Raw genomic sequence first — 13,055 nt, 5'->3', positions numbered from 1 at the left:
CATTCACCTGTTTACCAGTTCAAAATATTGAAAAAAGTATTTTGAAATTACTGCTTAACTTGTAAGTCAGATTTTGAGGTAACGTCTTGCTCGTATGTGACACAGTTTGTCAGTACAAATGTAGATTAAGTACTTTGTACTGAAGTGCAAAAGCTCAGGGACCTCATTGCTCTCTGCAACTACTTGAAAGGAGGCTGTAGGCAGGTGGGGGTCAGTCTCTTCTCCCAGATACAAAGCAGTAGAACAAGAGGAAAAGGCCTCAAGTTGCACGAAGTTTAGATTGGATATTAGGACAAATTTTGTCACTGACAGGGTGGTCAAGCACTGGAACAGGCTGCCCAGGGAGGTGGTGGAATTGCCATCCCTGCAAGCTTTTTAAAAACATGTGGATGTGGTGCTTAGGGACATGGTTTAGTGGTGAACTTGGCAGTCCTGGGTTAACAGTTGGACTTGATGATCTTAAAGATCTTTTCCAACCTAAATGATTCTATGATCCCAGATACCTCTTCCACCCTTTTCTACTATTGGTTTACTTCAGAATCTCATTAATGAAAGCAGGTGTTTTAAGAATGATCATAAATTGGTACAAGACCAATCTGAGTCACTGACAAAGCTGGATATACAAAGAGGATGATTCCTGACTGTATACACTGTGAAGAGTCAGATGTTTTAAGTTACATATATTTAAATTTTTAAAATGGGAAAAAGAAATTACAAATTCAGTTTTCTGCACAGTGTTAGAAAGAAGTGATAAGGTAGGCCTGCTGGAAGAGAAGCAAGGGATTTTTCAGTTGCTGTGTTCAGAACTTAAGCTGTAAAGCATCCATCTGTGTTATGTATGTATTTGAGTTTTTGTCTGAAGTAATAAATACAAGCTACATGGTAAAGTGCCATTCCTGAGGAATAGATGATTCAAATATCTCTGCAAGATCAGAAATAATTTACATGAAAGTATTAAGAAAGAAATTTAATACTTAAGAACTTTTAAGATTTTAGTGCTTGCTAAGGATTTACTTGATTCTAGGGATTATTCAGTAAATTAAAGTAACAGTGAAAATAACTTGTGAAAATAGCTTCTGCAAATTAGGTTATTTCACAATTCTGTATCAAAATAAGTCAGATTTGCCAGCTAGTTTGTTCATGCTGTGTGTGCCCTGTAATAATATCCTTTACATATATGGCCCAGCTGGAAGAAAAACTAAATGTTGTATATTTAAAGATTTTTGTTGGTTTTCAGTTCATCTTAACCATGAATGATCCTGATCTATTGAAAATTGCCAAGTATGACAACTAAAATAATCTTAGAATTCAGAAGTTGTAGTATTGTAGGAAAATGTACCTACCCTCTAGCTATATGTTTTTGTTCTGTTTACTTTGATGTCAAGTTTCATTAGTGTATTTTGGTATATAAACAAGGTCGACCTGAGGTCAAGCGTAGCTAAGAACCCTGATTTGAGCAAGTAGAGCTAAGGTACTGGACCGTGTGATCCTCTCTTATTACTTTTTTTTTTGTTCAGTTCTTTTTCTTCTCCTTCTTGTTATTTTTGTTGGTGGTTTGTTGTTTTGTTTTGTTTTGTTTTTTTTTAATCAAATAGTGGTGAAGTCCAGATCTTACAAGTATTTCAAGAAATTGCATCTGTATGTTCCATATTTTAAGATCTGAGCTTAAAGATTATTTTTTGGCCTTAGTTTAATGTGCTACTTAATTGGGTATGGTATTACATCCCACATACAGGATTGTATTTCTTACTGTATTTAGCAGAAATATTTGATCTATGTTTAAATTCATTCCATTTAATTCAGAAGTGCTAGATTTAGAGAGCTTTATAGAGGAGAATCTTTCTTAGTAAAATATCAGACATCCCATTTGTAGTATCTGTAAAATGAATAGAGGGACTACTATGTTATTGTTTATCTTCCTCTGTAATTCAAAAGCTATTCAAAGTTAATCTCTTTAAAATTGGCTTCAAATTTTAGCTGAAGTCAAGTGGTTCCTTGCTAGTCCACTTGAAGTCTCCAGTGTAAGTCACTCGTGACATACAACAACAAGGTATATTTTGGCCATACTGTACATACCTCTATTAATCAAACTGCTTCCCAGTACCTACTTTCTGGTAAAATAAACTGATTGGTACACTAGAATAAATCACTGTTTTATATGAATCTTGTAATTTTGATAAGGAATTTGTAACTGGTGAAATCACTGCATTTTGAAGGCATTTGAGTTGTGGGGTTTTCATAATAAACTTACTGAGGCATCTCGGCTGCTCACATAGATTAGCTGTGCCTCCAAAGTCATGAGTGGGCTTTTCTGTTCAGAATGGGGAGAGTATCTGTGCATCCAAGTTTATCCCTTCATATATAATATACATGAGTGTGGGGGTTTGCATGTTTTTTAAATTTATATTGTTATATTAGAGACTTGTTCCTTTCTGCCCCAAAGCTATTTTATGAAACTAAGTTCTTTTCTAAGCATTCTGAATGATTTAAACATAATTCTCTTCAATTTATATTTAATTGCCTGCAAAAAACCCAAAAAACGGAACTAGTCTGAAGTTCTCAGGTACTTACTAGCTTTGAAAATCCAGGATGGTGCTGGAGGTGTGTAAAGGAAAACTTTGGAACCTAATTTTGAGCACTTTTATTAAGTTTCATCCACACCCTTAAATTAATGTGGATATTCTTTGCTAAAGCAAAAGTGCAGGCTTGCTGCCTTTTCAAGAGGGAAGAGGAAATTGCAACTTGTGCAGCCTGGAATGCTTTTATTCACATATTAAAGTACTGACTAGTACTTAGGAAGGATTTTGCTCCTGCACCATCAGTGCTTCCAGCAACTTAACTGAAAAGAGTTACATGTAGAAACTGGGAAAATAGGGGCTGAGAGAACTGTAGGCTTATTTAACACTCAATAGTAAAGCTGAAATGCTTCTGTTGGTTTCTGACCTTTCTGGTAAGAGCACCAGTAAAAGCAGATGCATTCAAACTTGCCAGTTTTCATAGCAAATTTTCAGGTTGTTTTGTTGTATTCTGTTCCTGACAGAATGATTCTGTTCCCACTGCTTCTGAACTACAGATCATAGCTTGAGGTAGCTGTAATAATTAATGGTGAAGAACAATGACTTTCATGACTGTTCATAATCAAGTTTTAATTTGTCAATGATACAAAATTTGGTCTGATTTAAGAACAACACTTTTTTTTTAGTCATTTGTCAATATAATAACTTTTGTTGTTGTTTTAGAACAATCCTGATGTAGATGATGAAGGATACAGCATTAAACCAGAAACAACACAGGATATCCTTTTCACTGTTATTGTGCCAAGTTATCTGATGTTATTACAGTTCTTTGGAGAGAGGAATTACTAATTAAATGCTATGTAAAGGAAGATGAATGACATTCATGCTTATGTTGCAACCTTGTATTCTTATGTTCATAGCTTTTACAAAATATACAAAATTTTGTCTTAGATTTTGTGTGTGTGCAAATGTCAAAAGATTAGATCTTGTGTATTGGGACCTTGAAGTGGAACTAGGTGTATTGGGACCTTTAAGAGGGTGGGGGTTGTCTCACAGTAAAAGAACAAAATAAACCAAAAAAAGTCTGAACAAAAGCTCTAAGGTGACCATGCAGATCTTTCTCCTTGAAAAGCTCTTAGAGAGTTTTTAAAGTGAAGTTTGTAAACTTTTTTAAGCATACAGAGTGGTTATCTCTTCTATACCTGCACCTTTCCACTTTTTTGTAACCCCATTAAAAAGACTGGGAGCTCCAGCAGTCTAGAAATATAATTTCTGTTACTTAATGAAGTCATTACACCACATGCTGTTTCTAACTGATGCTCATAGATGTTATTGTCTTTTTAAAAATAGCTATGATATGCAGAATAGATTTTTGTTATGAGTCTTTTTTTATGGATGCTTGTGATTTTTCTTTGCTCTTCCTTTGAAGGAAAAAATTCTTGTCCTCTTTTTTTCCGTCAAAAACAGAGGGAAGCTGTACTTGAGCTGGAAATAATCTGTATATATCTGCTGTATATCTAAGCAAGTCTAATATGCTAGCAAGATAGCTCATTTTTTTAAATGTATTCACCGAATTCTTTAGGTACTGCAGATAAAAAGTAAACTTATGCTTTACAGTTAATGTAAATTGTGAAACTTTTAAGCAGTTAACAGCACCTTAAAAGTGGACCAGTCCATCATCATAGCTTCTCTGTTTTCATCAGCTTCGCAGAATATGCCGCTATTACCCCTGGTGAAGATTCTTGTGCCGATAAAAGCATTTCATGTTATCTTCTATTTACAAAATTGATATAAAAATGGAACACTTTTATCCAGTTCTGAGAAGGACAGTATTTCGTGCTTTGCATATATTTATAAGAGGCATGAACAACATTCATGCTTTGTAAATGATTCACCTGAGCATCCTTTTCTGCATTATGCTGTTTGTTGTGAAACAATAGAAAAGGCCATACATACAGTGAAATAGCTCAGTGATTTGCAATCCCTGTCAGCCAGGTAGTACTTCAGCTTCTGAAAATCTGGACCAGATTCAGGAAGTCATCAGTTCCCTTCCTGTTCCCCTCCCTTACCTTCCAGGAGTGGATATTTATTCTGTTGATGGAAACTCTTGAGATGATTTGTTGGAGGATGTTATTTTACCATAATGGCAGTCAGTCTTAATAAGTCCAGTATTAAGTGTTTGAAAAACACTTTACAAGAGCTGCCTGCTTTGGAGAAAATCAATCTTGAAAGTTGGTGATAATGTTCATAACAATGAAATGAAAAATGACTTGCTTTGAAACTTTCACTAGATATGATTTCTAGATATGATCCATTTGGGAGGACAGGTAGGCTGTAAGATGAACACTTGACTTTTTCCTCACCATGACTTAGGGATTCTTACAGTTGAAAAGGATTTGGAATCTCTTTAGGGTTCAGGTTTTAATCTTTGTCAGGTAATAGTTTGAAGAAATGTAATTCAAATGGCTGGCATATTTCCAAGTGAAAAGAATGGAAGCAAGGTATAGAGTATATATGCTCCCCTAAGTGGTACAAAACTTGAAGTAGAGGAAAATTTTCAAATTCTTTCTTACCAAAACAAATGCATCTTTTAAGACTTAGCATAGCCATTTTCAGAGCTTTTGTTTGGTGCAGCTCCTATCATATAAAGAACCAAGGCTAAATTTGTATGTATATTTTGCTTATTTTGAGGGCTGAATTGTCATTATGATTCCTTTTTTTGCCAAGGATGACAGTGCTTTAAGCAGCTGACATTGTTCAGTTTACTGTGCAGCCTTCTATGTAACTGACATCCTTTCTTGCAAAATTTTCAGTGCCACTCTGCAAAAGGGGCAAGTAATGGTGGCTGCCACCGCTGCTTCCTCCACTGTTAATGCTTGTTGCAGGTACCATGGGCATTTCATTTCCAATTAAAAAGCCTAGGGCTTTCCTTCACTTGGTTTAAAAGGATTTCCACATTTTTCATATGTGTGTTAGAATCCATGATTGAATCTTAGAAATCATAAATTTAAGATGCAGAAATGTTGCTGCTGTAGAATCTTTAATTTATCCTGATGCCTTCATATATGCAGTTGTTACATGATACTGCAGTTCAGTTATATGACAGACACTGCAGTTGTTCATTTAGATGACATAGTGCCTTTCAGAACAGAATGCTGTTATGAAGATGACTGGAATATAAAAACTAAATTTTAACTCTCAGTTGTGAATTTTGGACAGTGGATATATTTGAAGTGTCTGTATAAGCACACAAAGAGGTTAGGCAGCATTGTTTATCTGTGGTGTTCACTTAATTTAAGCATTTTGTGGGGTGTAATTACAACATTGATTAAGCAGATAAGTATTTCCATCTTAACTGAGAAAAACATACCAAAGAGAACCATTTCTATTCATCCAGTGATTCTGACTCCGACGATGATGAACCCAGGAGGTTCCATGTAGAAATAAAACCTGTCCAGCCAAATAATAGCTCTCAATATACCATGCCTTCCTTGGATGAATTAAAAGTATCTATAGGGAACATCACCCTTTCTCCAGCAGTATCTGTAAGTTCCTTTACTTCTTGTATTTTTAATGCATAGAAAAGTGGCGAAGAATCTTTAGTATAAACAGGTATTTTACTGTTCTGAATTTATTCTAGGTTCAGTTCCAATGATTATTTTTTTCTTGTGCACTAGGTCATCTGTGGTACCCATTATTGCAGTAATTCTCCCTTCTCCAACTAACTTTCCTTTGAGCCTTGGGAGTGCTCAGTCCTTGTCTTTCTGCTGCTGCCACCACAAGACACTGGAATGCATTGTAGAGTTTGCTGAGCATGGCTTTCAACATAGCTTACTAATTAGTATTCTGTAATATACAGACCTTTAAAATAGATCATATCATGTGGACACATGTAGCATTTACAGTGCCACTTTATTGATGTATTTTGCCAATCCACAGAGTGATCCTTTATACCCCGAGATAATACTACAAATAAATAGTAGTAAAGTGTGCTTATGCAATATTCAGATCAGAATAAGAATGACTCTGATTATAAGGAAAATATTGTGCATAACAAATTAAAATAATAACGATTTTTTTCTTTTTTCCCCCCACATTTTGAAAGCAGAGACACAGTCCTGTAAGTACAGAATGGCTTTATATTTACATTTTTAGATTAAAACCAAGTAAGTGTAGTATGTGAGGGGAGTTTTTGGGAAAACCTTAGGAATGTTTCATTGTCTATATACCATGTGATATATAAGCTATTCAATTTTACTTCCCCAGCCTGTAAAGGGATTTGGTAATACTGCTCCCTTTGTCAGCTGTACAGTGTTTGTTCCTGCCTTTTCTTACTGGTGTGCTGGGTGTGCACTGGTTGCTCTGTCCTGGCTGATGTTTGGGTCTTCTGCAAGCTCAGAATGTTTTGCCAGGCATTGAAACAGAGTATCTCATAGAAAGCTGAGTGGAAATAAGAACCCTGGGACTATTAAGTGGTTTATTTGACAGCTGGTAAAAGAATATATTGCTAATTTACTTTGTCCTGTTTCAGGCACAAATGAACCAAAATTCATCCAGTAAGTGTGAATCTTTAACTTTTAGTCTGTTTATGTCAGTTTTTTTACATAGCATGAAAATGGTGTTTAATTGTTGAAGAAATAAATGTCTCAAGTATCTGTATTTTAAATAGAAAAAAAATACTTATCTTGTCAGTTCTAAATACCTCTTGTTTTTCTATATATTCAGCTGTTCCCTACTCTGGGAAACAGATGAGGCTGTCTGTGACAGTGATGAGGAACATACTCAAGAGCCAAAGGGGAGATCCCATGGAAAAGACTCCTGTACAAGTTCTTAAAATGTTTCCACCCACTAAAGTTTAGTATGATCCACAAACCAGGCTCTGTTTTATAGTCAAACACGTAAAACATGGCCATGGAGATAGAGGATAGAGCATTAGTATCTATCCTGTAGGGTTTTTTTCAGTGGGAAACCAAGCCAGATTTGCTGAAGAGCAGTATTTTGTAAAGAGTATAATTCAAGGAAGAAGTTTCAAATGTACAACACTTCCTCCCCAAATGCATTACTCTATGTAGTCCTCTCCTGTCAGTAGGTATTTCAGGAATGTCTGAATTTATATTATCAGAAAAAATGCATTTTTGCTTTTCAATTTTAATAATTAATAATCAGTTTCAAACTGCAGACATTTATTTTAGTATTTTTTTAATGAAGATGAATTTTTTGTTTTAGAGTGTCACAGCTTTGGTGATAATATTGTGTCTTTTCCTTAGGTGAAGAGCTAACAAAATCAAAGCTTTCTGCTCCAACTAATGAGTAAGTTCAAATTTAAAATTCTATGAAATGTAGGTTTGCCACAATTTGGTCTTATTTTGATCTCATACTCAGAAACTCAATGGAAATACCAGCTGACTGCTATTTTAAGTTGGGCGTCTATTGTATTATAAGACCTAGGGAGTAATTATGTAATAGTGGTGATTTAATTTTTCCCCTTCTAATGCATTTGCTTCATTGTGATCTGTCTCAATTGCTGTTTATAATTACATGATTACAAAATGCTGGTTTTATTAAAATCTCAGATTTTAAATAAAACAGGTTTAGTTTCTATCCTATAGTGTTCCATGGTAAAGTGTTAAGTGTTTACAAGCCCCAAATTTGGACAGCTCTGTATATGTTGCTTATATATGTAGATACTGAAATAAATGGATTTGAAGATGTATATCTCCTTGAGAAGGACAATCATTTAACTGATATTATGAATTTGTCCACACACAAACTTGTACCATGGTGTCAGTTCAGATATTCTCTTTACATGTAAATCAGTTCCTTGATCTATAATTCCTAAGTACATTTTAGATGCGAGATTAATAAAGGTGATCTGTCAAATGTATTTATCATATCATTGTTTTTGTTATATTATCAAACTAACTGAAGTTGTAGTTTGATTTTTATGAGTATATGCATCTTTCATTTATATTCCAATTGTAACTTTTAATGTAGAAAAGGGAACAGTGACCTCCTGACATGGGATCCGCTCTTCAGCAGTTCTCTTGAATCTTCCTCTTCAGCTTCCTTGGCATCCTCATCCTCCTCAGGTAGAATATTGATAGTAGAAAAATGCTTCCTCTACATGCTTCTTAATGTTCTGTTGTTGGTTTTTTAATTACTGCCAAGGGGACATGCTTTGACTATTGAAATTAAAGACTTTTGTAAAGAGTGTACTATCTTATAAGTAATATACAACTGAAGGTGCAGTCTATCAGACTTTCAAGCTAGGGAGCAAGGGGGAAGAGGGGACACTAGACACCTTAGGAAAATTCTGTCTTGCTTCTACCATTTTTTATCACCTTTTCTCACTTTCCAAAAAAAATCACCATCTAGAAAATAATCCTATTTTTTCAGCTGGTAGGGCTGGGAGATTAAATGGAGGTTGTCACAGCAACTGTGAGACAAGCTGAGCTTGCACTGTGAATAGGGACAGGTTTCTTCTTTCCAGGAAAGTCCATTGAGCTTTGCAGTTTGAAGGCACCTTGGAGCTTTGCTGTGAAGAACTCATTTCCTGTAGGAAACCATGATTCTGTTAGCAGATGTGTGAACATAATCCAAGGGGAGCCAAATGAAAATGGCAGGACTGAGAACAGAATTAAGGGGAGACCCTGAAGCTGGGGCATTGGGAGGAAAAGGGTGGACTGAGGAGTATGAGAGGGGTAGGGCAGGTGTTGCATGGGAATTTTGGGGAGCAAGATTCTGGAAGATATTAGTGTGGGCAGGACACTGTTAGGCTTTCCTGAAACCTGTTTTTGGGGAGAAAAAAATTTCCACACAAATAGCCAATATTGATTGTCACATTCAAAAGGCAGTGAAGGAGAGGGAGGCAGAACAGCATATGAGTGGGTATATGTGTTAAAGATGCTGAGAGCACGAGTTGTTGAGAAACCAGTTCAGAAAAAGGAATGAGAGACTGAAACAATAGCAGGTATTATGGCAATGTTAGGACCTGCTTAGTAAAAGTACTTACTTAAATTGTTTATTATTTATGTTAATTTTCTCAGATTTAAAGCACAATCTACTATTTACTAACAGCAGGTATGCTGTTTCCATAGCTTTTCTCAGTCTACCTACTGCATATCTGTTTTCAAACCCCTGCTATCTTGTTGCACAGAAATGAATGCCACATGCCTGAGGAAGTGTTCACTATTTCTTTTAGCTAGGTATTCATGTTCAAAAAATTGTAACAGACTATACTTCTTTGTTCACAATCATGGCTTTCTAGCTTTTTTTCTCTGTACTTGATCATGCGGATTGAAGAATAATAAGAGTACTTGTATTGATAGGGGAATTCTGCACAACTAGTGTTAATTCTTCTTGGCCTTCATAATGTCCTTTTAGCGGCAACCAGCATTGCTATGTAACCCTTCGGGTTTTAAGTAGAGCTTATTCTTTTGCTACAAATTCACATTCCTTAACAGTTACGGGTTTTAACAGTAATGTTTCTGGCTTACAGAAATCATTACATTGTCTCTTCCTCACTTAGATACCCAGTTATTGGTTAGTATTGGATCCAAATTTGTAACATATTGAAGGATAAATTATATATAGATGTATATTACTGTAATATGCTGAAAAGAAGTGCTGCTTTCTCAAAATAATATTTTGCTAGCTTTTGTCTGGTGTTGGAATCTGTAGAGGAAGGCAGAGGACACTTTATTTGTTGTGCTGTTGTTGTTATTGCATCAAGTTGTTTATTGCTATTCCTGGATGGGAAGTCAAAGCAGGGTGGGAAATGTTCATACAGTCCCTCTTGGCAGCAAAGTGTGGAGAAAGTAGTCTCTGGCTGTTGAATACTGGCAGGTAATTGGTATTCATAACATCCTCTGCAGCCGTATCGAGGGGAGGGAGTCATCTAGCCAAGCCTTCATACCCAAAAGAAGCATATGCACAGAGCCCTACATGTCACTGAAATTGGAGGAAAATAGTGTGCTGTGAGCATAAGTAAATTTTAAATATAAGACATCTGTGCCTTGGCAAACTTTTATCTGCTACATAATTATTTAAAGGATTGTTCGTTCAGGAGTTATATAAGATACTTAGACTTGTGAAATGATCCATGTAGTTAATTAAAAAGCGGGTGTTCAAAAGCATAACGAATTATTCATGTATTTTGGGGGGAAAAATACTGGATCAATGTAGGTCATATTCTTGTTTAAATCAAGTTCTGATGCTCACTAACCTGCAGCTTTGTTCTAAAGACTTAAAAAAATACACAAGTGATCTGATTTTATTTTCCTTGAAGTCAGTGTTTTATCTTCAACTTGAAGGTTAATGTAGGTAAGCTGATGCTTAAAGCTATTGAAAATCTCAATCTAAAACTTAATTTACTTAAATTAGTTGTTTTGTATACAGCATATCTGCATATCATGATGTAGCATGTCCCATAGATTACGGGTTTTTTTCCTGTTAAAACATTTTAGATACTGTTTTCTAACTCTGTATTAATGATTGAACACTTACACTACCATGGTATTCCAGCAGACAGTGATTTATGCATCACAGAAGTAAACTTTGGTCATCCATTAATAATTCTGCTTTATTAGAAGTTTAAGCTAACTTTGTTACCTTGAACAAACACAACAGGTTTTTTAGCCAGTGTCGTGGTTTAACCAAGCACCACATAGTCACTTGCTCACTTACCCCCCTACACCTCGAGGGATGGGGAGAAGAATTGGAGAGGAGTGTAAAACTTGAGGGTTGAGATAAGAACTATTTAATAATTTAAACAGAATTTTAAAATAAAGGTAAGAACAAAACAATAACACTAATAATAATAACAACAGTTATAACAAAAAGGTGGGGAAAAGGATAAAATCCAAAGGAAAAGGGAGAAAAGAAAACAAGTGATGCACAGCACAGCTGCTCACCACCTGCTGACAGATGCACAGCCAGTCCCCAAGCAATGATCCCCACCCCCAGCTAACCCACCAAGTTTACATACCAAGCATGATGTCCCATGGTATGGAATACTTTTTTGGCTGGTTCAGGTCAGCTGTCCTGGCTGTGTCCCTTCCCAGTCTCTTGTGCCCCTCCAGCCCTCTGGCTGGCAGGGCCCAAGAAACCAAAAAATCCCTGACTTAGCATAAACGTTACCCAGCAACAACTAAAAAAATCAGTGTGTTATCTCATATCAGAGCCAAAACACAGCACTGTACTAGCTACTAAGAAGGTTAACTCCATCCCAGCCAAAACCAGGACAGCCAGCTATTGATATTGTAAAAATGGTTCTTTTTATTTATCTTCCTCATTTTCATCCATATGTATTTTTTAAATAGTTTCAGACATTTCCACATTGGGTTTTGAATAGGATTTATAGTAGTATTTTAAAGCTTTTGAATTATATTTAAGATACCTGTTAGAAAGGGAAGGCTGCATTAAAAATGTTTATGTGGGCTTGTTACCGAAATCTCGAAATGAAGAACTTATCGACACCAATGTGATGTAGATAAGCAGACACTTCTTTATTGACGGCCGGGTGCGTGAGTGAGTCCTCTCATGATCGACGCACACCAGGTTTCAAAATCAGACACCATATATAGAACTTATTCATGCATATTCATTAAGTATTCATGCATAATCATAATATTTCCCATAAATCTTTAACATACTCTCCTCCCATATCCGATTCTGCGCAGTAAAGGTTAGAAGGGTCCAGAAATGGGTCTGGGGTACGATTTGGGTAGGTGGTATATGAGTCGGTGGTTGCGATCTCCCCCTGCCGGCATTACCTTTTACTAAAGTTCACGGTTCCTTGGCAGGCAACTACAAGCTGTTCCAGTCCACTCTCCCCAGTTCCCATTAATCCTATATTCGGACATTTCAATACACTTTCTACATACAGAAGACTAGTTAACTACAAAAAAACCTTTCAAACCCTAAATTTATTACCTAAGTTTTAACAATGATTCTAGCCCATTCTTCTGGCCTTGGTATGGGACTATACAGAGGATCTCATAACAGCTTTTACTGTATAAGTTTCACTAAAAATCATTTTTTTACCCCTCTATATCAAAAAATTATTTTATAAAATCAAATAAAGTCAATCAATCTTAACTTATTAACAAATCTGTAACAGGCTTAGAGAATGTACTTGTTTGTGGCAAAAGGACTGCAGTGAAGAGGGTAGCTATACTTCTGATCTGAACTTCTGAACGTGTTGCCCTCTTTTTTTGATTCTGTACGTCACTCTGCTGTTGCTCCTAGCTTTGCCAATCTGCAAGATGTTGAGAATTGACTTTTTTTGAGTTGAGAATTTCTATTTCCTGCTTCTGTTGTCACCTACTGCAACAGGCACAGCCAAGTGCAGGAGATATTTGTGGAAACTCATGTTTTCCAGAAGCCTGAAGACTACAGGATAGGAGAGGAAATAAACTGCCTCATGCTTAAAGTTACTTACTAGATATGGGTTAATACAGATAGAAGAATTTCAAACAGTGTCTCATGACTGCATTGCCTTCATTTGTTCACTGGACCGCTGTTTATGTTGGACCTTCC

At 36.0% G+C, this 13,055-nt stretch overlaps 1 protein-coding gene across 8 annotated transcripts in view; it reads left to right on the top strand.

Annotated features, from left to right (window-relative positions):
* Window positions 1-13,055, top strand: part of FCHO2 (FCH and mu domain containing endocytic adaptor 2) — a 99,953-nt gene that overhangs the window by 64,326 nt on the left and 22,572 nt on the right. For 6 of the 8 annotated variants that reach the window (XM_080372230.1, XM_080372227.1, XM_080372233.1 and 3 more), the window contains 6 exons: window positions 3,240-3,297; window positions 5,886-6,061; window positions 6,622-6,636; window positions 7,048-7,072; window positions 7,784-7,826; window positions 8,511-8,605. In XM_080372230.1, the coding sequence (XP_080228356.1) occupies window positions 3,240-3,297; window positions 5,886-6,061; window positions 6,622-6,636; window positions 7,048-7,072; window positions 7,784-7,826; window positions 8,511-8,605 (412 nt within the window). The remainder of the gene's footprint in view (window positions 1-3,239; window positions 3,298-5,885; window positions 6,062-6,621; window positions 6,637-7,047; window positions 7,073-7,783; window positions 7,827-8,510; window positions 8,606-13,055) is intronic. The other 2 variants (XM_080372231.1, XM_080372228.1) reach the window with 1 other exon arrangement.

This window comes from Falco punctatus (genome assembly GCF_963210335.1).
Source record: "Falco punctatus genome assembly, chromosome: Z".
NCBI lineage: Eukaryota > Metazoa > Chordata > Aves > Falconiformes > Falconidae > Falco > Falco punctatus.
Note: the sequence above shows the minus strand (reverse complement) of the source record. Positions and strands in the feature narration are given on the sequence as shown.